Source organism: Prinia subflava, chromosome Z, assembly GCF_021018805.1.
Source record: "Prinia subflava isolate CZ2003 ecotype Zambia chromosome Z, Cam_Psub_1.2, whole genome shotgun sequence".
Taxonomy (NCBI): domain Eukaryota; kingdom Metazoa; phylum Chordata; class Aves; order Passeriformes; family Cisticolidae; genus Prinia; species Prinia subflava.
In genome coordinates this window covers 23,326,669-23,350,359 of record NC_086283.1, presented here as the reverse complement: position 1 = coordinate 23,350,359, position 23,691 = coordinate 23,326,669, and the positions used below count along the sequence as shown (strand labels likewise).

At 43.2% G+C, this 23,691-nt stretch overlaps 1 protein-coding gene across 2 annotated transcripts in view; it reads left to right on the top strand.

Moving 5' to 3' along the window:
- The first annotated feature begins 15,886 nt into the window (after positions 1 to 15,886).
- Positions 15,887 to 23,691, top strand: part of LOC134563837 (moesin-like) — a 40,372-nt gene continuing 32,567 nt past the window's right edge. The window contains exon 1 of one of the 2 annotated variants that reach the window (XM_063422179.1): positions 15,887 to 16,045. In XM_063422179.1, the coding sequence (XP_063278249.1) occupies positions 16,034 to 16,045 (12 nt within the window). In that variant the 5' untranslated portion in view covers positions 15,887 to 16,033. Of the gene's footprint in view, positions 16,046 to 16,518; positions 16,564 to 23,691 lie in introns of those variants that run through there. The other variant, XM_063422180.1, reaches the window with a different exon arrangement.

Genomic DNA, 23,691 nt, shown 5'->3' with positions numbered 1-23,691 from the left:
AGAAGGATATTGTGAGAGACAGCATCAAAAGCTTTGCTGAAGTCAGAAATATTACATCAGTTGTCTTTCCTAGATTAACTAAGTGGCCTACTCTGTCATAGAAGGAAACATGTTTTACAGTCTAAACTTCCCCCTCATGAACCCATGGTGGCTGTGACTGATGCCTGCATTGTCCTCCAGGTGTTTTTCAATACCTCCTAGAATAATATTTTCATTATTTTAATGGGCACTGAAGTGACGCCGATCAGCCTGCAGTTTCCAGGGTCATCCTTCTTGCCTCTCTTGCAAATCAGGACAATGTTTACCAGCTTCCAGTCAGCTGGGACCTCTCTGAATTCCCAAGACACTCAAAAATCATCGAGAGGGGCTTTGCAATGACATCAGCAGTTCTTTGAACATTCTTGATTGAATCCCATCAGGCCCCTTAGATTTGTGGAGATCCATCTGGAGCAGCAGATCCTGCACAGTTTCAGGGTCACCTGGGAGTTGATCATTCTTGCAATCATGGTCCCCCAACTCAGGGCACTGAGACCCCTGATATGTGCTACTTTTAGACATTTTCATTTATAAAAAACTTCTTCAATATTTGCGGTCTTTCTCATCTCAGACTTCCTTCCACACTGCTATAAATGAGACATCCTCCATAAGCTCCTGCAATGCTGATATCTGCTCTAGAATTAGCCCCTTTCCAGGTACTCCTTTAATGTTCCTCCAACTTGGAGCTACTTGTGTGCACTCTGCTAACCCAGTGCAATAGCAATGATCTACAAGTATATCACGGAGTCACAGAATATTCTGAGTTGGAGGGGACCCACAAGGATCATTATGTCCAACTCTTAAGTGAATGGCCCATTGGGAATCAAACACACAACCTTGATGTTGCTAGTACCACGCTCTGACAAACCGAGCTAATGCCAGGTTCCATATAGTCATGGAAACATGAACCACCCTGGAGCCAATTAGTCTGTTTTACTTCACTGGAATCCCTTGTCTTCTGGATCCCACCTTATATCTTCCTCCTTCTTACCTTTGTGTTAACAGGTTGGAAAGGACACAATGTCTAGCTTTCATATTGTGCATCACTGGTACAAGCAGGACCCGAACCCGAGCACCTTCACCCCTGAAACTGAAACTGAAAACTGATGTTTGCCACAGATTGTGGTATGGTCTCTGGGTAAAGTCACTTGCACCCTTGCTCTGACCCAAGCCCTGAAAATGTGGCTTTCTCCTCCTTGGAGTCCATCAACCCATGATTTATATTTTCAGATGTGCCTGTGCAGCAGGAAAATTCAAAGAAAACTTTGCCAGGGAGCTCTTTTCAGTGACTCATCTGTGCTAGGAGGGGAGGGTTTCTTTTTCATGTCTCAGCTGGGAGCGGTCCATCCTCCAGTTCCTCAGCAAGCCAGTTTCTGACGTGTTTCTGAGCCTCTGCACTAACGGAGTATGTGCGGGGCCAGAGAGGGAGGACTGTGCTCTCCGTCAGTGATTTGAGGGAATCATCCTTTTCAAAAATATGCCTTTCTGTCTCCCTCCCCCACTTTCCTTTTTCTCTTTCAGTGTTGCCACCTTGTAGTATTTTAATCAGAGGAAGCAGATACATCAAGGAAGTCAATGGCAGGGGCGAGGTGGGTGGGGGGGCAGAGAGGAAGAAGAGGAAAATCACATCACAGCCCGGTCTGCCAGTGTAAACACTTGATGATTTCCTGTTATTGTAGCCTAAAATGTACCATGACATCATTTGCAGGCCTCCCAGAATCACCCAGAAGGAGGAAAAGCCAGCATTCCCAGCCCGCCCCCAGCGTGAATCCAGGGGATTTAGACCCTATAAGGCAGTGAAGCTCTGCAAGCAGCAAAGATAGTGTTTCGAAAGCTTTCTTGTTCTTGGCAATGTGGAAATTTCACAAACAGGAAAAACTGCTTTTACTTTTCCTGAAGGGGAACCGTTTATGCCTCATGAAATATTAATGCCTTGAACAATAGTTACTTTAGAGGCAGAGCTGAAATACATGAAATGTTCTTAGCTGAGGACAAACACAGGGATCGCCCTCACCAAAATCACATCCGTTCATCATTACCAGGCATCTACTTTTTTATAATACCCACTTTCATTCCAGATCACTCTATGCACAAGGTATTTAAATCAAAAGCTGTGGATTATGTAAAAAAAAATAAATTAATCTGATAATTTTGAAAGGTGAAGCTAGCTCTCAACATAGCAGATATTGCCATTGAAATGTTCTTCCTCCATTTCTGAGCATTAAATCTCTGGAAAGTGAAGAGCCAAGGTCTGTGGAGCCTACATACACAAACTATCCTAGAGTTTGACTCAACAAGTCAGATTTCTATCTCAGTTACAGTAAATCAATTAGTCTTCCCCACTGTAACGAAGAACAGAATGAAGTTCAGAGAGATGGGCACTCGTAACATTTTTGAGAAGGATAAAGAACTAGGCTGATTTCACAGCACACCCTTCAGCTACAATCTCTTTGGGCAGATTTTCACATGACCACAGTAGGATATCTGCAAAACCTGGGTTTTTTTCCTAAACAAGGTAAAAAGCTTCATAAATACAGTACTGTATATGTAATCATTTGGACTCATACCCTCCTTTGCACACCTGCCAACTGCCTGGCAAACGTTAGTAACTACAATCTAACTTTTTGTTATTGAAACATGAAAAATCAGTGTTTTCATGTTATATGTAAGGAAAATGAGACACTGAGATTAAATGAACCTTTGTTCTACAGAATAAAATGAATTGTCTTAATCTGGGTTTAAGCCAATCCTATGCCTCCGGATAATATCAGAATATTAGATTTGTTTTACCATGAAGTAGACTTGAAGTTCTGAAGAGAGTCAGCCTTGAGAAGAATACAAGCAAGTATAATAAATAAAGCACACCTGAGACTGATATTAAAAGGAAACAGAATGGTCTTGCAGTTTATTGGACAAAAAGTAAAATCATGTATAAATTTTGCTGCATAAATTTTACTGTCACTTGGACTTAGCGGAATACAAAAGTGGGCTGTTCCCCATGTGCTATTTTTGGATAAGACAACCAAGCCATTCAATCTTCACCATGCTGAGCTCTTTTCAAAGCTATATACACGAGATGATTATCACTCATTAAGTAGTTTGCTCTTCATTCCCGATGCTGCAGGGTGCAGCATTAGGAATGAATTTATGCACAGCTGTGTCAGGACTGCATCCAAGGAAGTCAAGTTCTGGGTCCTAATGACAACATCAGGACTTTACACACTTACGCCCAGCTGTGCTGCAAGAAAGGCACCAGGACAACAAATTGCTCAGGCGCCACTGTGAGAGCTGTGGGGTGTCGAGGCCTTGAATTAACTTCTGTTATTCTGCGTCATTAAGCGGCTGAGGTAATCAAGTCGGCTTGGCAAGGCAGGAGAGGAGATTCTTCTTCTGAACACTGAACTTGCCAGGTTCTTTGTGCAGTTATCCTGTCTCTGGGATTTTTGCTGAGTCATGTGAAAGCTCGTGCCCTGCACACTGAGAGGGGAGATGGCAGCAGGGCTGTGTTCCTGGCAGAGGATGGGTGGCCACAGCTTTGGAGTTAAGGGACAGGTACCTGTGGATCTTTGTGAGGTGTGAATGTTTATCTAAGATACTGGTTTGTGTGTTTCTAGGATATTGATCCATGTTTGTGCAGGAGAAAATCTGGGTCATGTGCTGTGTCTGATTTCATTCCCACAGCACAGGGATGGCTTTTACATAAGACTGCTTTCACTAGATGCTTACACACTGCAGGCTCCTTCAGTGCTCTGCATAGCAGGTTTTTTTTTGAGGTGATTTTTGATACCAGGTAGTCTTTGCTTCTAAATGTTTGCCATTTTGGTTTTATGGCATGATGTGATGCCGTGTTTCCTGGGTCTGGGCGAGATAAAAATGACACAGTGCTGTGATGTAGTATGATTGGGATTTATGAGAATTCTTAATACCTTATGACAAATATGAAATGACGTAGAGAGAAGATCAGAAAACATGACAAAGTAGAACTGATGGAAGTTTAGGTTATGATATATTTGGGAAAGGAGCAAAGTGTGCTTGATTCCCACTGGTTTGTAGAGGATTATCTCTGCTTATAGCCAGGGTAAATCACTCAGGAAAGTTTGACTCCATTTATTGGGAAAAAACTAGGCGAAATCAAAATGAAAGAGAAAGTGGAAGAGCAATCATTCACCAGGTTAGTAAAACCAGATTTAGGATTCTGAATATCAGATGAGAAACAAAACACCAGTCTGGCGATACAAAGATCCAGACCACAGGTGACTCTTCCTTCCCAAATTATTAAAAAACATTACTGCGTTTGTTTGTTCCAGGAAGACAGATCAAATATCACCTGTCCACATACCTATAGACTTATGCCGGATCAAATCTCATCTCTGCTGAAGTGTTCTAGCATTAAAGATGAAGTCAGCAAAACTCAAAATGCCCTAGCTAATCAGACAGAAATGTCCTGTGTCAGACTAAAAGTTTACTGTCAGCGATACAGAACAGCATGAGTGTTCACAGAAACACAGCTTATGTGAAAAAAAATCTTCTAAAAGAAAATAAATATTATTTGTATTTCATTTGGTCTACTTCCTCTAAATTCTTTAAAATGGAAATTGCCAGAAAATTCAACTGAAGGGAAACTCACACAGTTCACACCTATGGTTTGGCATAGATTCAGGTAGTTTCGAACATACATTCTGTCCTCACACTTGGCCTTTTATGTTCCCTGAAGTCAATAGACAAGAATCACATGGCAAGTGGACAGAGATAAAATTAATGCCAGGCCCAAGAAATGGTCCATGGAAGTAACTTCCAAGGAACTTAGGGAATATGTGGACTTTTAAAGCTTTGTAGTTCATTGGTGTATTTTTGTTTTGGCCTGCTGTGAACATGCAGAGGCCTGGGGCAGGGACTGAACGAGTATGGCAGGGAGTGGCTGTGGCACTCGTGCAGTAGGTTAGTCTTAGTCCATGTAGGTTCTGAGGCAGGGGAAGGGGATTGTTAATGCTAATAAGCAGGGTATGTGATGTATCATGTAGTACAGGAATTCCTCCAAACTACATAATTTCAAAATCATCTGCATCTTCATGGGAAGGAGGAAAAAGCCTGAGGAAAACAGAGTTTTCTGTGCTTGTTTGTGGTAGATGAAACAGCTTCCTGATTTTATTCTGTTTGAAGTAGGTGTGAGCAGTCTGCACATGTCTTCCAGTCACTGGTTTTGTCTGCATCCACAGGAGAAGTAGGCCAAGTCACACAAGGCCAAGGAATACCTTGGGAGATCAACTGCTCAGCAACCCAGAAGAGTAGGTGGGCACTATGTTTTTGACATGTTTTGTATGTATCTAAGCTACAGGATCTTCTGTCTGGAATGAAAAAGACCAGAAAGTCAGGCTCAAGTCTTTTACGCAAGGAATGGAACTCATTCAGGGTAAGCATTGCATTTTTTTGAGATCTTCTTGTCCCTTTGTACGATATTGGTACTGGCCATCAGGCTTAGGTGGACTGGGCTCTGATAGTTAAAATAGCACCACTTGTGTTCTAAAATACAAGGAGCTACTCAGCACTTCTAAGCCAACCCCACAGAAATCAGCATCAGTTTTCTTCTTCTTGCCTTGTGTCTTTTACTTGTCCAGAGAATCTGGCTTTATATTCCCTGATTATTTACCGATAGTAGCAGTGCTGGAGCAAAGGGAGTGAATCAGCTCCCTCCATGCAAGCACTTGGGCAAAGATCTGGCATTTGAAATGTCTTCTTGTGATTCCTGCAGAGTCCTTAGCAGAGGTTTTAACAGTATTTTGAACACTTTCTTACTGTAAGATCTCCAGAGTTTCTCAGGGACCTGTGGTTTGTCCAATAAAATATAAGGGCAGATTCCCTGTCAGTCCCTCAGAATACTCATACCAAATGAATCCTGGGAAGCTAATGCCATAATATTTTTTGCTTTTGGGCCTCAGAGTGCACTGCAATAGTTAGTGAAGACTATCAGCATCCCAGGAATTAAGCATTAAATGGGGAAATAGAGGCAAGACAAAACAACTTGCAGGAATTCCTCTTGAGATAAATGAGCCATTCTTTCAAAGCAATCCATTTTCTCAGAGAGAAGGCATCAGCCTAGAGATTGATTAATGAAATACAGTGTGGTCTGGTGATGTGCTTCACCATTTTGTGATGTTGTAATGGGGCAGTACAGGGTTTAAATTTTGTTCCAAGAAAGCTCAAGTTAACCTGCAAGCTGTGTAGGTGGTGTCTGGCCATATATTGATTAACATAGAAGTGGATCTTGTTGTCTGTGTTGCTCAAATGAAATATTTACTGAATTGACATTGCCTGAAATCTCTGCTATAAATTGTTTTTACTATACAATACTGTATTTTACTGTATCTTTACTATAAATTATGTCATTGTAAACATTGAGTTGAGGACATGATGACCAATGATAAGAACAAATTTGCTTCTGTGCTATGCTCTACCTTGCTATTCTGTCCTACCTTAAACCATCCTGTTCCTATACTTATTATGCTTTGGAAACATTCAGCTCCTACAAATACATCAAGTAATTGCATTAGTAAAAAATAGGAATGGACTTTCAAGAAACCACCTAGTATGTATTCCTGTCTTTAAAGCAAAGTTAACTCTCCAACTTCCTACTTTCTGACAGTGCCAACCACACTGCAGGAAATTAAATACTAATGTCAGCCAGTGGAAGCCCTTGGAGCTCTATGGCAAAGTGGTTTCTAAATCTGTCCTCCACTGTTTTTTGTGGTAGCGACAGGGTCTGCATGCCAAGTCCAGGACACGGCCTGTCTCAGTTTCTCTGTATGACTGAAAACCTCTCCGGAGCAAATTGGCTCCAAACTCAAGCAAAATCATTGTGGTGAGGCCCTATCATCAGGGAAATGCAGGGAATATGTATGGTGGGGAGGGGGAACTCCTTGGCTTGGAGATCTCAAAATATGTTTGGACTTTAAAAACTAACTTTGACATTAGAGGTTTTTATCCTTGTCAATTTAATTAAGGGGATTTTGTTTTCTTACAAATGAAGCAACAAAAATTAGTTAAGTGAGAGAAAAAAAGTGTAAGACAAAGAAAAGAAAAAACCATGGCTGTGTTTTAAAGGTAGAAGTCTTTGTTCCTTATGAAGACAGAAGAATTCTCCTGAAACAGAACAGGCATAATTGGGACTGAGTGCCTACTTCTTTGTGTCTGTTGGTGAAGACAGGAAGTTCTGTGACACAGAACAGCCAAGAACACAGGATGTATCTATATGTTTATATATGTGCTACCTGTCAATCTGTGGTCTATCTACCTATCCACCTGTAATTTCTCTTATCCACTTGCTCTGCTTGTACAAATATTCTAAATGCCTCGATTCTCTGCCTTTTTTGATCAGAAATACCATGTGTTTAGCAAAAACCTAAGAAAAGTAAATGATGTCATGTCTCATGCCTTCATCTATCTGGGCTGGGCGGTGTGTTCTGTGTAGTGCATCATCATGTTTCACCATAGGGAAAAAAATGCTGGGTGCAGAGTGTGCGCATAGAGTTAGGCTTGCCCAGGCGTGCACATCTCTCTCACTCATGTAACCCTGACTGCATATCACACCCTCTGATGTTAACAGCGTGGGAGGGAATTCCCTTCACTTGTGAGTGTGTCAGCTGAGTGGGAGAGGTAGCATCAGCAGTCCCAGATTAGACTCCTCCTCTAGGCAGCTTCTGCACAGTGAAGTTCTGGGTTTGGGTCCACTTCACGTTCTAGCACAGAAACAGATGCAATACTTACCTAGACAACATTGCTGCGGGCCAGGGCTGGGTGTTCACTTTGAAAAAAACTTGCTATTTGAGCAAGAGCCAGGACCAATGCCTTCAGTATAAAATGTTCCTGCATTGGAATAAAAATGGCTGGCAACTGTCTGTATATTTTTAAGGTTTCCAAAAATAGGTCTAAATCACAGGCAAAAATGAATGGAGCTGACGCTTAAATGGAAAGAACTGGTAAAGGGTCATTTGTCTGAAATGGTTAGTGCTGAGATCATCTTCCACAGTACATGCCACTACCTGGAAACATGGGCCAGTTTTCTTTTCCATTTTTATGACTTTTCTGAGCCCTATTTTCCAATGAATTGATTCACTTGACCAAGCTTCAGTACAGTGGGGTGAACTGACTTAGTGTTGAGACTGAGAACCCCACCCCTGCTCTGATTCTGCTCTGTAGCAGCTGAAATTCCTGGAGCACAGAGTCAGTTTGGCAGCCCTGGAGAAGCAGAAGAAAGTTAGATTATAAGCAGTTGCTCTGTGTGTGAGGGAGAGAAGGTTTTTAAATCACGGTGTCAGGTGAGAGAGAAGGTTAGGGATAGCTGAGTGGGAGTAGGAGCAGACTGGAGGGTTAAACCTCTAGGAAGGTGCACTCCTCTGTTCCAGGAGCAATTTGATGTTAATCAGTGAAGCCTTAATGCATGGGTGAACCTGGGGCATTTTGTAGAGGGCAGAAGAGAATTTTAAAGCCAGCTCCAAACTGCAGATTGGTGCTAAACCCACCCATATCTCCCAGGCACGGCCTTGGGCTGAAGGTGCTGTTCTGACTGCATTTGAGACCACCTTCCTTGGAGGTTACTGTCCCCACAGAGGTGCCAGTAAATCTGCATGTCTCCTGGCTTCCTAACTTACTTCTGTCACCCTGATTAAAAATCTATCTTGCTAAAAATGTTGGAAAAGGTTCTAAAGGCACACAGGCAAGTCTGGATCATTTTGACAGACAAACATGCCTACATTAAGAAGTAGTGTGGTGTAATAAGAGCAGATATGGAAAACAAGAGAGCTGCTGCTGACTATTTAACATTACATCTCAATACGCTTCACAGTGAGATTATTTTGGAGTTGTTCTGTTCTGGTCCAATTAACTGAATGCTTGCCAACAGCTGGACCATGATACATACACATCCATAAGGAATTCAGTTCACCAGGTTTGAGACTGCACCATGATGAAAAACAAAATGCATCGAATTAGGAAATTACCTTCAAAACCAAACTCCTGGTCTGAATTAAAAAGCTAGTGTAAAGGTGACTCGGTTGCTGAGAAACTGATAATCCCCAGGAGACCTAGGGAGTAGTGATGATGGGGCTATGTGAAAACTTTTTAACAATTATTTGTATGCTGGTACAGGGTGTATTTCTATGTGTGCAGAGTGAAAATTTCAAATACGTGATCCTGACTTTCCAGATGTTCTTGACGCCTATGCAACATGAGCATGTGGACAATGTTAAAGTAGAGGGGAATATTTTAGATCATTACTGTGAATATTTGAGACCATTACTTTAGACCATTTGTGCCTGAGGACACAAAGTATTAAGGTATGGAGAATAAGACTCCGTATTAATCTGCATCTGTTCTACAGCTTCGCAGTCAGTGGGATTTAGATCAGACTGTTGTGCAGTTTTTCCCCTTTTATGCATCATAGAGCATGGACAAGGAAAACAGCTGTTGTTCTTGTCCTGCTATCTGTTTCTCTACCTCTTGATGCTAGCAGTGCTCTGAAGTACTTAGACTGTCATACCACAAAAGACTTTAAAAATAAACTCTTTGCATTGATAGCTCTAAAAAAAATATCCAGGAAACTAGTCTCTTAAATTAAGAATTGAGATACTATGTAGAGGTATTTATTTATAAAGTAGTAACATAAAATACAGAATTTTCACTGTTGCCTAAAGCCTTAAGATGAGAACTTTGTCAGCCCCCTCTGAGATATAATTTTATTCTATTATTTGATAGCTAGTCAGAAGGAATATATAACCATCCAGTTATATATTCCACTGACAGTTTGTAGGAACAAGGAGAGCTATCTGTTAGTCTCTGTTTCTAATTGAGAGGACATTACTGCCTCCACTACCTCCTGTCATAACTGGATTTTGTTTGCAGCTGGAGGTTCTTGCTATTACAGCTCATTGTAAGTGTTGGTGACACACATGCCTTTGGACTGGTTTAATTTTAGATAGTGAAACTGCATGACCTGAAAATCCCTCTCAGAAGTGGCTTTTCCCTGCTTCTTGCTCAGTAACACTCAGTTTGGTCCTTCTTTGGCCCTTTTCACCATTCTGGAATGATTTGATATACAATTACTCCTGATTATTAAATGTTGATACCTTCAGAAATCCCCAGTGTAAATGGATGCCTTTCATATAGACTCCTATGCAGTGGTCACCTGTCTCAGAACCATCTGGAGCCTGGTACTCAGCCTCAGAGGTTGGACTGGCCACTCCCATCTCTGGCAGGCATGGAAGGAAACGCCTGGTGGCCTTTGTTACAGCCTCAGAGTTCCCAATCTCTGAGTCAGAAAGGCAGTGGCCCTACATGGTCATCACACCAGTACCATCATCTTGGCTCCACACCAGCCATCTGAGGAGGCAGAGCAGGAGAGAAGGGGAAGAGACGAGAACACTACCACAGAGCCTGTTTCTTTGGGGTACTGAAACTATGAATATCTTGGCTGAAGACTACAAATCACATCCCTTTCTGCAGCAAAGCCTACTAGTACTGGATTGTAAACTCTTGATGGTCTGAGCCCTATTGAATAAAAAAATGGTGAGATTTTATGTCGACAAACTTTGAATTGTCCTGTTAAGAAAGTAAGATGGGTGAAGAGCAGAGCATCAGATTTTGTTAGAATTTGCAGATTTAATTTTTTTCCTATCGTGGTTTGTTACAGTGAGGCTTTTCTGGTCCAGACAGGTCTGGTGGATGTCCCCAGGTTTTGTGGAGTGCCTGTTGAGGAACACATTTGGTGCGGGTAGCTCAGTGTGCAGACTCCAGTGCAGCCAGAGGATTGAGCTCTACGACAGGAGGTCATGGACAGGCACCAGCCCTTTGCACAATGACACGAGGACCTGTGGTGCCAGCCAGGAGACTGGACACTCAGAGACACAGCAGGAGCCAGTGACTCAGAAGATCCCAGGCTATCGCCAGCACGCTGTGAGGATGTAAAAACGCAGGGAGTCCTTTGTTCACAATCCCTCCCTGGAGGCACCAGGACAAACTGTGATTCTCTTACTGCACCGTGATAAAATTACTTAAAAGAACCTGAGACTCTGCTATGGGAAACCTGGGGTCAAGCTGGTAGGGAAAACCTGTCTGATTGTCTGAGAGTGGGGTGAGTAGGGAGTCAAGTGGGGCCCGTACCAGGTCACTGGAGCTGCCTGTTGAGAAGGGGCTTTGATCCTGGCATTAAAGTCTCTGCTGGTGGGAGTGTAACTGCCAGAGTGGCTGCTGGATGGTCAGATAGGGAAGTTTCCTTGACATGCCTCAGGGGGATAAAATGCAGTGGGTAATGTAGGTTTTTTACCTTTAGCTTGCAGTACGGTTTTAGCTCACCATGATGATTGTAAATGCTTAATGGCCTCTGAGAAATACATATGACTAAGCATATGCATACTCGTTGCATACTCATACATATGAGTAACACATGTAAGAAATAGATATGTTTCCTTTTGGATACACATCACACCATCAAACCTATCAGAATAATTACCAGTGGAGTTACTTTTTAGATTAGATACATGTTTCTAAAACTGAAAGCCCTACCTTGATTCTTCCCATCACCCACAGGAATAATTTTTCTTCACTGACTTGAAGTGGAACAGAGCAGTGGAATTTACTCTTTGCTCTAGGTGAAGGTGCCAGTATCAGTCTCCAAACCTCACATTGTTCCAATTCTGCACAGATTTAAGAGCATTTCCACATCAGTACCTTTCACACAAACTGGCAAAACATATTCCCATTAATTGTTTTGTCCTTCCTAGTGATGTTATCTGTTATTTGGGTTGTAAATATTTGCAGTAAAGTTCCAGTATATCCATTAGATTTCTCTTTCCTCCCCACATTGCTGCAAGCAGTACAAGATGTTGAAGGCATGATCCTTTTCTCCCATATGGTGCAAACAAAGAAAAAATGAAGATGAGACAATTCTAGCAGATGAGCTGTTCTTACATTTTTTTTTCATATGATCATTGCATTCATTGCACACCTTTTGTCTGATTTGAAATCCTCCTCTTTAGTCCCCCCTTCACAAACAGCATATTCCCGGCACATCCCCAGACATACAGGAAGAGATGAGTGGTGTGGGCCATACAGTGAGTCATTGTTCCTAGTAAAGCTCTCTCCATGTTCCTTGCAGGGCTCTCACTGCCAGTGGGGGATTTATATGCTGGAGGGAATGAGGAACTAGGGCTTTACAAAGCATCCGGCAGACACAAATCCTTAGGATTTCCCGGCAGTTTCAGCTATTTCTGCCCTGGTGAATGGACAAGACATATACTGTAATGAGTTCCTTTTCTTGAGGTGGAAAGGGGATCAGATAAATGGGTTCACAAATCCAGTGGCCCCATCAGCTTCTCCCCTGCCACTGTAGCTGCATGTGAATGGAATTATTTCTGGCCTTTTCAAATGCTGCCTTCCTGAATTGGTATGTTGTGCCCTTTACCCCTCTCATCCTTCCAGCTTGAAAGGCCCTGCAAAAGATTATCCCATTCTCAAGACATAAAGATGTGATTGGAGTGATAGTATTTGTTTGGGAGGAAAGAAGCTTTTTACCCCTAAATACAATTAAATGCTGAAAAGATCCAAGATCATCACTGACAGCAAGTCATTGTGAACCTATAGGCATTAATGTCTGGGCAGAAGGAAAGCAGTAAGAACAGGAGAAAGAAGTTTAGGTGCTATTCAAAGTAGACCACCTCACAACCAGACTGGTTAATTTTAAATAGAGTCAGTCCAGGACAACTGTGTGTTGAAGGTGCACTTCTCATACTATGATAACAATTTCATTTTGTGCCTTCCTTTACTTACGTGAATCAAACTAAATTTAGGCCCTCTGAAATACACGTCTATCTTTGGCTTGTATCCTCTGTCAAAGCCATGCAAAGGGGAGCTCAAATTACTCCTCATTAGTCAAAAAATCTGTATGCTGATAAAACAGCCCCTTGTTTAGTGCCCACGCTAAATAATTCTGGTATGTCAGACCAAATAATTTACGTGTCCTTTCTGCTTAAAAGAAGCTCCTACAAAAGGCTTGATGAAAATAGAACCAAGACAATAAATCTCCAGTGAAATATCAGACCTCTTCCCAGGAGGATGCTTAATGTGATCCTGGTCTAATCTAATTCTGAAATGCTGTAATATTATTTGGGATCTGAGCAGTCTGGAAGTAACAGAATTTTTGAGGCCCTGGGTAATGTTACTCATTTCTCCAGTCTCCAGCGAGGAGAACTTCTATTTGGCTGATACTTTTACCTGGAATTTCATCCTGAAGTTAGAGGGAGATGTAACCTCTGCTTGCAGTTCTCAAGGAATCCACTGATATGGTTGTTCTCACACATGGGCAGGCAAAAGGCTGCTGGATGACACCATCACTCCTCAGCAGCTGGTAAAGGAGAGGTTTGTGGGAAAGGTCAGGTCTTGGTGCAGCACATCCACCGCAGGAATTCAGCATGGAACTGTGGGTGGAGCACCACGAGGTTCCAATTTCAGATGGCTTGTTCTCCACCTCAACAGTGAAGGGGAAAAGAAGAACCAAGAGAGGAAGTGTAGAGACTCATGTGCCAGTCACAGGATACACTTGGCTTTCAAAGTGGCATGAATGGTATTTTGTTTGGGTATTGATATGAATAATAGGGAAGAAGGACAAGAGAATTGGCTGGGATCAGAAACAAGTGTGTGTAATGCTGAAACATTGTCTCATCCTTTCAGACTGTTTGGGACTGTTTGACATGGGGTTTATGACTTTCTGTGGACACAGCCAATACCTGGCACACTGTAAGTGGCAATACAGTTACTTTGGATCCGATTGTTTCACTTGGTGTGGGGATTCATTTGCCTCATGAGCACTCCTGTCATTAGCACTGTGAAGAAAATCTTAGGTCCCTGGATGTTAAACTACGTCGCCTTAAATTTGGCAAGGAAATATCTAGACTTCTATCATCTAAAGTTTTATTACTATTGCAAGAAAGATAAATGCAATTGTCTGAAGAGTTACCTAGTGTTATGGAGAAATGTTGGTATAGAAGTTTCAATAGAAGCTGAACTGGGCTCTCCCCATCAAATATGTTGCTAGCATATAAGAAGTCTCCACAGAGTCTCTTTAATTTAGGAAGAAAGTTCACACCTAGTATTTCTGGATCCAAACCTGGCAAAAAATCACAAGCAAGTGATTTATTATTCTGTATGTCTTCTGTCAGTATCTATTTCTGTAGGAAGTAAGTGTAACTCTCTCATGGGCTCGTGTTGTTTGACCGAGTCTAAGAAAGTCTGAATGTAAAAAGGAGACAGAAAAGGAAGAAAACTTTGTAAAGCAGCCTCTTAAGGATGCTGTGACTTTGTGTGCAGAAGTCACACCAGTTTACATCAATCCAATTATACTCATGTTTTTTCCTATGTAGGCACAGCATAGAGATTCTAGTAAAGTCAAACCCGCACATTCAGCTGAAGCAAACAAAGCACCTGGACCCTGTTTTCCATCTCCTACTAGACAAAAATGTTTAACAGCTTTGACAAGAAGACACAAAGTCAAGAAAAAAATATTTTATGTTCCTATGTTCTTTAAAAATAAGACATTACATTTATTTAATTTCCTTCTTCTGGACACTGTTAACTTTAAAGAGAATGACTTCTAATTTCCTGGGGAAAAAAAATAAGACTTAGCTTGCTGTATGAAAGTTATGTTCAAAGCCCCTGATGAGATGACATGGCTTCTTTAAATCCCCATGAAAATGCTGAACTTTGATTCCCTCCATCAGGGGTTGCAAAACAGAGACAGCAGGAGAAGCTTTGGTGGATAGTCTGCCGCTGGTCCTCTGCTATTTTCAGCCTTGAATTTGATTGCTCATTTAAATTGTGTGATCATGGGCGTGGCCTTGGAGAAACCTTGAAGAGCAGACGTGACCTGCCAAGCTTCAGGGAGCTACAGTTCTTTGGGTTTTTGAAGCACCTGGAACTTGAGAGGGAAGGTGTATGGTAATTTCTTTGCAAACAATTCGATGGGTGAAGGTATGGGTTTTAAAGTCTTTGAAATGGGTCTTAATGCCTCTGCTAACTTTGGGAAGTAGGTTTGCTGCAGATCCCAGACAGCTTGGCTTCTGAAACAGCCAACTGGGTCTGCACAAGCCTGAGTTACTGAACTTTGGGGTAAAATGTCCGGTTCATAAAGGGAATACACAGTAGGTGGTTCGGGAAGGCTGTACCTTCCTAGTACCTCAGCCAGTGGGGAAAGGAAGAGGGAAACGTGTGGCCGGGAGTTTAGGATAAAAGGAGACCGTGCCCTCTAAAACTTCAAGAGAAAAAAAAAACCGGCGATGCATGTGTGTGTGCCAGTGGACTCTCTCCCTTTATTCAAATAAAGTTGCAGGACCCCTCTGTCTCCTTTATAGACTTTGGCTTTTCTTAGTATGGTTCTTCTTACACGCTGGAAGTGTTCTTTTTAGTCAAACAGGTGGCTGTGAAAAGCTTGCACAGAACAGAACACTGACCGGCCACACCACGGGCCGAGGAGCCTGGGCTGAGCAGCGCGCTGAGCTGCACCTGTGTGCCCACGGCTCTGGCTGCACCAGGTCAGTGCTGAGGTCTTACTTTGAACAGTACAATCGCCGACTAAATAGCATCATTTTCTTAAATAATGTTTTTATCAAGGATCAGAAGTCCCAATGACACTGATCCGCGCATAAACTTCTGCGACCGAGGCTGCCCAGGCACGAGTTGATGGGCGCTGGAAGCCCTCGGCTCTAGCCCCGGTGGGAGTGTGCCGCAGCCGCCGAGGCCGCGCCCTCCCGGGCCGCTCACGGGGCCCGCCCGGCTCGGCCTTCCCGGGGCGGGGGCGCCGCGGCTCCAGCCCTGCACGGAGGCGGCCGGGCGGGGCCGGGCGGGGCCTGGCCGGGCGGAGGGGCGCGGCGCGGAGTCCCGTTAGAAGCAGCGCGGAGCCCGTGCGGATCCCCACCGGCTCAGGAGGAGCGACGGCCGTGCCCAGCCCGCCGGGAAGATGCCGAAAACGGTGCGTGCCGCCGGCGCGGGGCAGCAGGGAGGCCCCGCCGCGGGGTCCGGGCGGGTGCGCGGGGTCGGGCGGGCGCGGCCTGGGGGCTCCTCCCGCCTGGGCTCGGCTGCGCCCCGGCCGGCGGCGGCCGCCCCAGAGGGAGCGGCGAGGGGCACGAAGGAGTCCCGGGCAGCGGCGCCCCCGCCCGCCCCTCCATCTTGTGCTTCCCCTGCCCGGGCGCCGCGGCTCCCCCGCCCGAGGGGCCGGGCCGGGGCCGCGCCTGGACCGCGGGGTCTCGGCGCGGCGGGGCCGCCTCTCCGCCCTAAGATGTCCGGCGAAGCGCGGCGGCGGCGCCGCCCGCCCGCGTGTGCGCCCGGACGGCGGAGGGGGGAGCGGGGCGAGGCTTCCGAGAGCCCGGTGGGAGCGGGTGGCTGCTATGGCCGCCTCGTGCGCTCCCCGAAGAGGAGAAGTCGGAGTTTTCACAACTTGGAGTTAGTCGGTTTGGGTTGCCAGGGAACCTTGTCCCAGCTTGACTCGAGGTATTTCTCGGCTAAAGAGGTTTTAGTACTTTAGAAAGTCTAGTCAAGTCTGTACTTGACTCTCCTCGCAGCAGGAGTTTGGTGACTAATGAGGAGCATGGGGTTTTTCCATTTAATTTCTCCTGGTTGGAGTAAAAGAATTGGTCCCAGCCCTTCATTGATAAAACAGGAAGGAGCAGGCTGGAAGTCTCTGGATGTTTCCGTACTGGAGTGATCTGAAATGGCCTAAGAAAATCTAATCTGTAAGCTAAGAGTCTGTGGTTTACATAAAGGAGAGAAAAAAAAATCCAAACAAAACCTCATCTCTGTGCAAGGAGAAGCTGAAATGAAATCCACCGTGATTTTCTTTTCTTTTAATAGTTTAATTTTTTTATTTTAGGTGTATTAAATAACTATTTGATTGACAACTACTTTTCCTGATGTCTTAAACGCCATCTCTGATAACTTGGATAACTAGATGATGGTTATTATTATTTAAGTATCAACATCTTAAAGGATATCAAACTTTAAGGTTAAGACAATATTTTCTTAAGCTTTAGAAATGCCTTCCATCAAATATTAGTGATGATTAGTGAAAACTTACTTACTAAAAAAGCTAAAATACAGGCAACAAGTTCAGTAAGATTAACAGAAATAGCACAAGTTAGGGGACTTCTGTGTAAAATGCAGTCGAAACCTTTTAGCCAGAGAGTTTACAGTCGTGATTAGTGACTTTCTTTAGTGTGGATGGGCCAAGAAATCCTGAACAAGAGAGGCTTGTGGGGCGGTGTTCTCAGCACCAGGCTGAATCTGAATGCTGGCTTGGAGGTGCTCATTGCAGCCTCCGCAGACACACCCTAGGCTTGATTCACCTTCTCAGTCTGTTGCTTTCTGGTTTTGACAGAGCAGTTCTGGTTTTGACAGAGCAGTTCTGCTTTCGGAGCTTTTAAAAACTGGAGCAGATAGAGAAAATTCAAGTGTTTTGGTGTAATGCTTTGTATTGCACAGTGAAGATTCTACAGAAAGCAGTTCCAGTGTCTGTGCCTGTTGCAGTACAGAGCTGCAGGCCTGCTGCTGTATCAGCCTTTGGTTTCCTGCCCCATCTGCTCTAGTTACAGACCCAACTGAAATAATATTTGAAACATTATTTCTTGATCCTTGGTTTGCAGGAACAGGATATGCTGGCATAACTGTGTAATCAGTTCTTCATGTGAAATAAACATGACTACTAGTGTGCTAGCTTAAGATTTGTTAATAGCTGCTTAGTTAACAAAACAGTAAAACGCAAGATACTTTCATCAATCAAGGAAAATGTCAAGGTCAAATGTAGGTGAAACCTGGGCAGTTAGATGTAGGTTTATGTGGGCTTCATCACAAAAATAAATCCATTGTGAAGAAGACAGATGGAGGAAATGTTCTAGGGAACAGTTCTGGCTGGGCAGGAAAAGCATTTGTGTCAAAACTACTTGGTTGGTAGCTCTTATCATTCATCTCACCAGGCTTACAGAAACATGCTGCTGCATGGCTTAAGCAGCAAAACCTGTTGAGTTCTGGGTCTCTACACCTCCTCAAGCTAGGCTAAATGTTAGTACATGTAGCTGGAGGTTTCCATTTTCTTATGTGAGGTTTGCTGTGAGTGACACCAGGCTGTGTAGCACTATTAATAAGAATCCAAGATTAACTCTGGTAACCTTTGAACTAGTGCACATGATTTGCTGTTGTGACATATAATGGGGGGGTTTGGTTGCTGGAGGCTTTGTAGGCTGTGTAGAAAGTCCATTATGCATCAGCTTGCTGATCCTGCCATATTCTCAACAGGAAACCTTCACTGCTTTATCTAATTATACAACTCTGGTTTAAATATTTTGTGTTCTGGAAAGTTTGTGAAGTATGAACAGTCAAAGCAGACACCTGAAAGGGCATATACTTCACCCCCATGGTTTGTATTTCAGAGACTGGAAGAAGTTGAGTGCTAAAAGTGAGCCGTTGTCAAGCTCTGAAAAGTCTCTCCTCTGGTTGTCAGCAGTCTGTTTATTTGCCATGATCTCTCCCTGACTGATGGGTGCAAGGCACCTGTATCAGGATTCATTGACTATTTTGCCTGTGCATATGCTTGCTCTGTGGCTTTGTGAACGGATTGGCCACCGGACTGGCCACTGAACGTGAAATACGAGCATTCATCACGTGTGAGATGAGCACTCAACAGTCCTGTCACTAGGACTTGGGCAGTTCTGTTTTAGGTAACATAGGCTTCACTTATTGTAGGTAACGGGTTTTAATTCAAGCTCTTCTTGTGAATACAGAAGGTTTTAGGAAATAATACCGGAAAAGGTAACAGCCCAAGCTTCATTACAACTTAGTTTGAAACTAAGTGTAGCAAAAGTTATTAGGATTCTTAGGGACTCTGTCTGTAGTTTAAATTGATGGTCCTAATTCACAGTAGGACTCTAAAGCTTTTTTCCGTTGTTCTTTGGAACTTGAAGAAATAACTGAGAGATTGAGGTGTCTATCAGGAGAACTCTCTGGTTACTTAGTTTCTTGTGTGTAGCTACTTGCTACCAAATGCTGCAACAAGATGGCAACTATGAGCAGAATGCTACACTTGTTTTGCACCAGAGTTTTTCCTGGTGTTTGTTTGTTTGTTTGTTTTCCTCTTGTAGAATTTGGTTGATGTCTTGAAGGGGGAAGGGATAGTCATGAAAACTGTGACCTTAATAGATGAGCACTTTTCTCTTGATCCTATTGTTCTATGAAGGAACTCTAGAAGCATTCTAGATGCCATCTCTCTTCTTTCATGAGTGACCCATTGGTGCTGTGTCTTCCTTTCCTCACTCAGTATAACTTGGGAAGCTTGGTGATACCGCTCCAAGTTTGACATGTGTGCTAACTTGTTAGGTGAACTCCTTCCATTATATGTTCCTTCTAATCAGATATATGACTTGCTGTAAAGAGGTGTGTTTGCTCCCAAAGACCTTTCTTTATACATAAGTGTTTGCCCTGTTGGTGATTTTCAGATGCCTTTGTACTTCAGAAACAACAACAATAGCTAAAACATGCTGCATTTACAGTGGAACCAGGTAAACTATTGAAACTGGTAAACAGTGAATTATCTGTAGCTTTATACCTACCATGGGATTTTGCAAAACAGGAAAGGTCTTTACACCCTAGCTTGTATTGTATTCAACAGCTTAGCTGGGTTCTGCAAGAATAGCAAGGTTTTACTTCATGTCAGATGAAGCAACTAAGCTTGACATGAGCAAAAGCTTCTGTTTGGTACTTTTATGTCTTCTGTATTAAAGTTAAACAGGGATTTTAAAGTACACCATTGACGATAAACAAACATTCACTTTGGTTTACATACTGGTGAAATCTTCCTTTCTTTTCTTATGGCAAGCCCTGAGCCTGACTGGGCAAAAGCCATCATTTACATACAGGTATAACTGTGTGGGCAAGAGCTGTTCCAAGGGTCTGATCTGAGCTGGTAGTCGTGATCCAGTTTACAAAACTTCAAGGTGACACTGTTACATCTAAGAGTGCCTATCATACAAGAGGTTTTAGAAGATTAAACATCTTAGTTGATTAAACGTATTTTATTTAATTTTTGCCCTTTTGATTTCTTGCCTGATGCAGCTGAGCAAGAAGCAGGTTGGTGAGGTGCACCCAATAAAAGGGGCCCAAGGAGAGGTTTAGGTCTGCTGCTTCTGCTCTAAGACAGGGGTGCCTCCTATCAGGGGTTCACCACCACTCACTTCTTGCAAATATCCTGTCATCATAACAAGCAGCATCTTTTTATAAACCTTCAGGGCATTGCAGCCCTTTCTTTGGGGTGATTCTACCTTGTCTGATTAGTCACTCCTGAAGTTTAATTACAATTCTTGCTTTTCTTATGAGGATGATGCATAAGATGTCTTAATATGGACTCCTTTATTTTGAAAGGAAATCGCTTCTCTGCCTCTAGAGGAAACTTGTTTCAGTTGTTTTATATATAATGTCTAGTCTGAAGCCGAATTCTCCTCAAAAAGATCACTAAGTCCCTAGTAGATGCTTGAAAGACAACTGATGAACTGAAACCGAAGGATTCAAATACCTTCTGCTTGTGACACTGGGTGTGCCGGGGGACAGCACTCTCCTGGGGCTGCTGGCCTGGCCACGTCCCTGCTGATCAATGGCTACTCCACAGAGAAGCCCCTCTTCCTCCACAGAGGTGGCTCTGGCTCTGCTCCAGGGTATGAAGGAAACTGACTAAAAGCTTCCTCTGGCTGCGTCATCTCCTGGACTCTTTCCTGGCTCGGTGCAGCTCAAGCAACCTTATTTGGCTGACTTTTTTTTTTCTTTTCCCCTCCCCTTCTGTGCAGCGAGAGGGCCTCCCTGAATTTGCACAATAAAGCTGTTATCTGTGCTTAATCACTCTTCTGAGAACTACAATGGAGTTGGTTGGAAAAGAGCTGCAAGATTTCAACTCCTTGGATCTCTATCATTCCCGTGTCCTGTTTCCCTTTTCTCTGTTTGCTAAGTGATTCTACTAGAAACAAATTCCAGCGAGGAGTCTCTGCTGTTGTAGTTAGACTATTGGAAAAGAGGAAATCTCTCTACCCAGGGGTAATCCAGGACAATTAACTGATGTAAATTAAGAGCAGTAGTAAGCAGCCAGTTAATTGCTTGCATTTCCCTAGGGATATCTGGGAACAGCAAGTATTTGCATAGTGCAGCCATAGTACTGGATTAAGAGTTTGTATTTATCTCATTTGAATTTCCAAACTAGGCTGAAGTCTCTGGGTTGATGGAAGACTACTCTTTCGAGCACATCTCTTTGTAACATTCCTGTGGCTGTTTCTAGGTGGAGCATTCAAGTGTTTTGAAGTTGTGGACATAAACCCCACCCTTCTGAGTCCAGTAGCTAATGCTGACTCTTAGGGTGATGTTTAAAGCAAGTACTTGGTGGGGGGGGTAGGAAGAGACAGTCACTGGCAGGCTTGTGATTATAAGACCACAGGATCATCTACAACTCTTTGGCGGTTTAGAACCTGAAATTGCAGAGGTTTGGCCTTTATATTGACAAGAGAGAATTATGGCTGCAGCAACTGTGGCTATCAATAGGTAGATGATCTGTGCTGCTTCCTTCCGGTGCAGCTGTGAAAGGATATATTCACTTCTATGAATGTGTGGTCCTCTAGTGCTGTAGTAGGGCAGTCAGAAACTCCTCACCATTGTATAGCAGCTTGTTGAATTTAAATGGGGAAAAAATACCCTTTGAAGATGTTTTTAAAGGCATGACTCCTGCAGAATGCTTTTACCTAGTTGCTGTAACACTCTGAAGCTGCACTAGTTGTTCTGAGGAACCTACTGAAAAACACAAACTATGGATGAAAGAATGTTGACCAGTTCTCATCCTAAGGAAGAGGAGTACTTGGCCATGCTAGGCCTCTTTTCCTTTGGCTGTTGCTGGTTAATGAGTAGCTATGGATGAGAGCACAGGATTGCCCTAAAGGAGGGATGAATGAGAAGCTCTGAATCTTATCAGCTCTGTAGAGAAACCTGTAATTAGGCAAGAATTAGGTGATGGACTAGAAGGGGGAAGAGACACTAATTTCTCGGCCAGCTAGTATTCTGTGTAGAGTAAAATGAAATCTCAGAAGAGTTCAGAAAGAATACCTGAAAAAGTGAATCAAGTGCCATGATATTCATGGTCCAGACTGAGCTGTATTCTTGTGAATTTCTGGTTCTCTTTGCCAGCTTGTTTCTTAGAGGAAGGCTTCTCCAGAGACAGAATTTTACTGTCCTGGAGTGTGAATAGTGTAAAAATTTGCTTCGTGTATTTTTTGTTGTCTTTTTTTTGGTGGGGACAGTGGGGTTGTTAAGTTGATATTAGAGAATTTTGCATGCAACATATTGAGAACAGTTACTCTGCCACTGTATGCCTTCCTATGTTCTTCAGGTGGAATCATAGAATGAGTTTGGTTGAAAAAGACTTGAGTCCAGCTGTAAACTGATGACTTTCTGCAGCCATGAACTATTCTTGTCTGTATGTATATCACTGATTTGTAATATTCTCTTTATAGGCCCTTATCAGAGCATTTTTTCCTCTCTTGACTGGGAATCTAGTTCTGGTGGTGAAGTGACGTAGTACAGGAAAAACCTGCCATTGCAATCTGATCAATCAATGTGTTTTGCCTTCTTGTCTACAAGAGCACAGTGCTGGCTCCTCTTGGGCTTGCTGCTGACTGGCACTCTCAGATCCCTTTCTGCAGGGCTGCTCTCCTGCCACTCCTCTCCCAGTCTGGACTTGTGCCTGCTCCATGTGCAGAATCTGGCATTTGTTATTTTTAAATTTTATGCCACTGATCAATTGTGCTTTGATTTATCTAGATTCCTTTGAAAGACCTTGTGCCCCTTGAGAGGGTCAAGAGCACACCCAGTGCTGGTATTGTCAGTTCCTTTGCTAATGGTGCATTCAGCTCCTGCAGTCCAAATCATTGATAAAAATACTGAGCCACACTGGCCCTATCATGGAGACCTGGGGAACATCTCTGGTGACTGGTTGCCAGCCAGACAGCCCCATTCCCTGCAGCCCTCTGAGCCCTGCTGCCACTGGTTCTTCATCCAGCATACTTTGAACTTCCTTATCTAGCCACTGAACAACTTGTCCAGAAGGATGCTGTGAGAGACAGTATTGAAAGCTTTACTAAAATACTGCAAACCTTCATCACCTTTCCTTCATCCATTGAGTGGGTGACCTTATTGTAGAAGGATACGGAATTAGTTATGGCTTTCCATTCAAGAGCCCATGTTGGCTGTGTTTGATCACTGCATTGTCTTTTAAATATTTTAATATCCTTTAAATGCCTTTCAGTAGCACCCAGTAACTTGGTTAATCTAATTACTCTTTGATGGCTAAAACAAATCTTCAAGAAAGCAAAATTGCCCAGAAAGCTGGAAGGATTGAAAGAAACTTGCTTACATTGTAGCTTATAGCTCAGCTGAGACAATAGAATACTCTGTGTCTAAAGCAATAAAAACATGCAATATTGTGACATGTTTGGTTTGGTGTATGGTTTGTGTGTGTTTTGTTTTGTTTTTAAAATCAGCAGAGTTATCCATTAGGATGTCACTAGGTTACATTACTTGTATTCATATGTTCCTCTAAGTTTT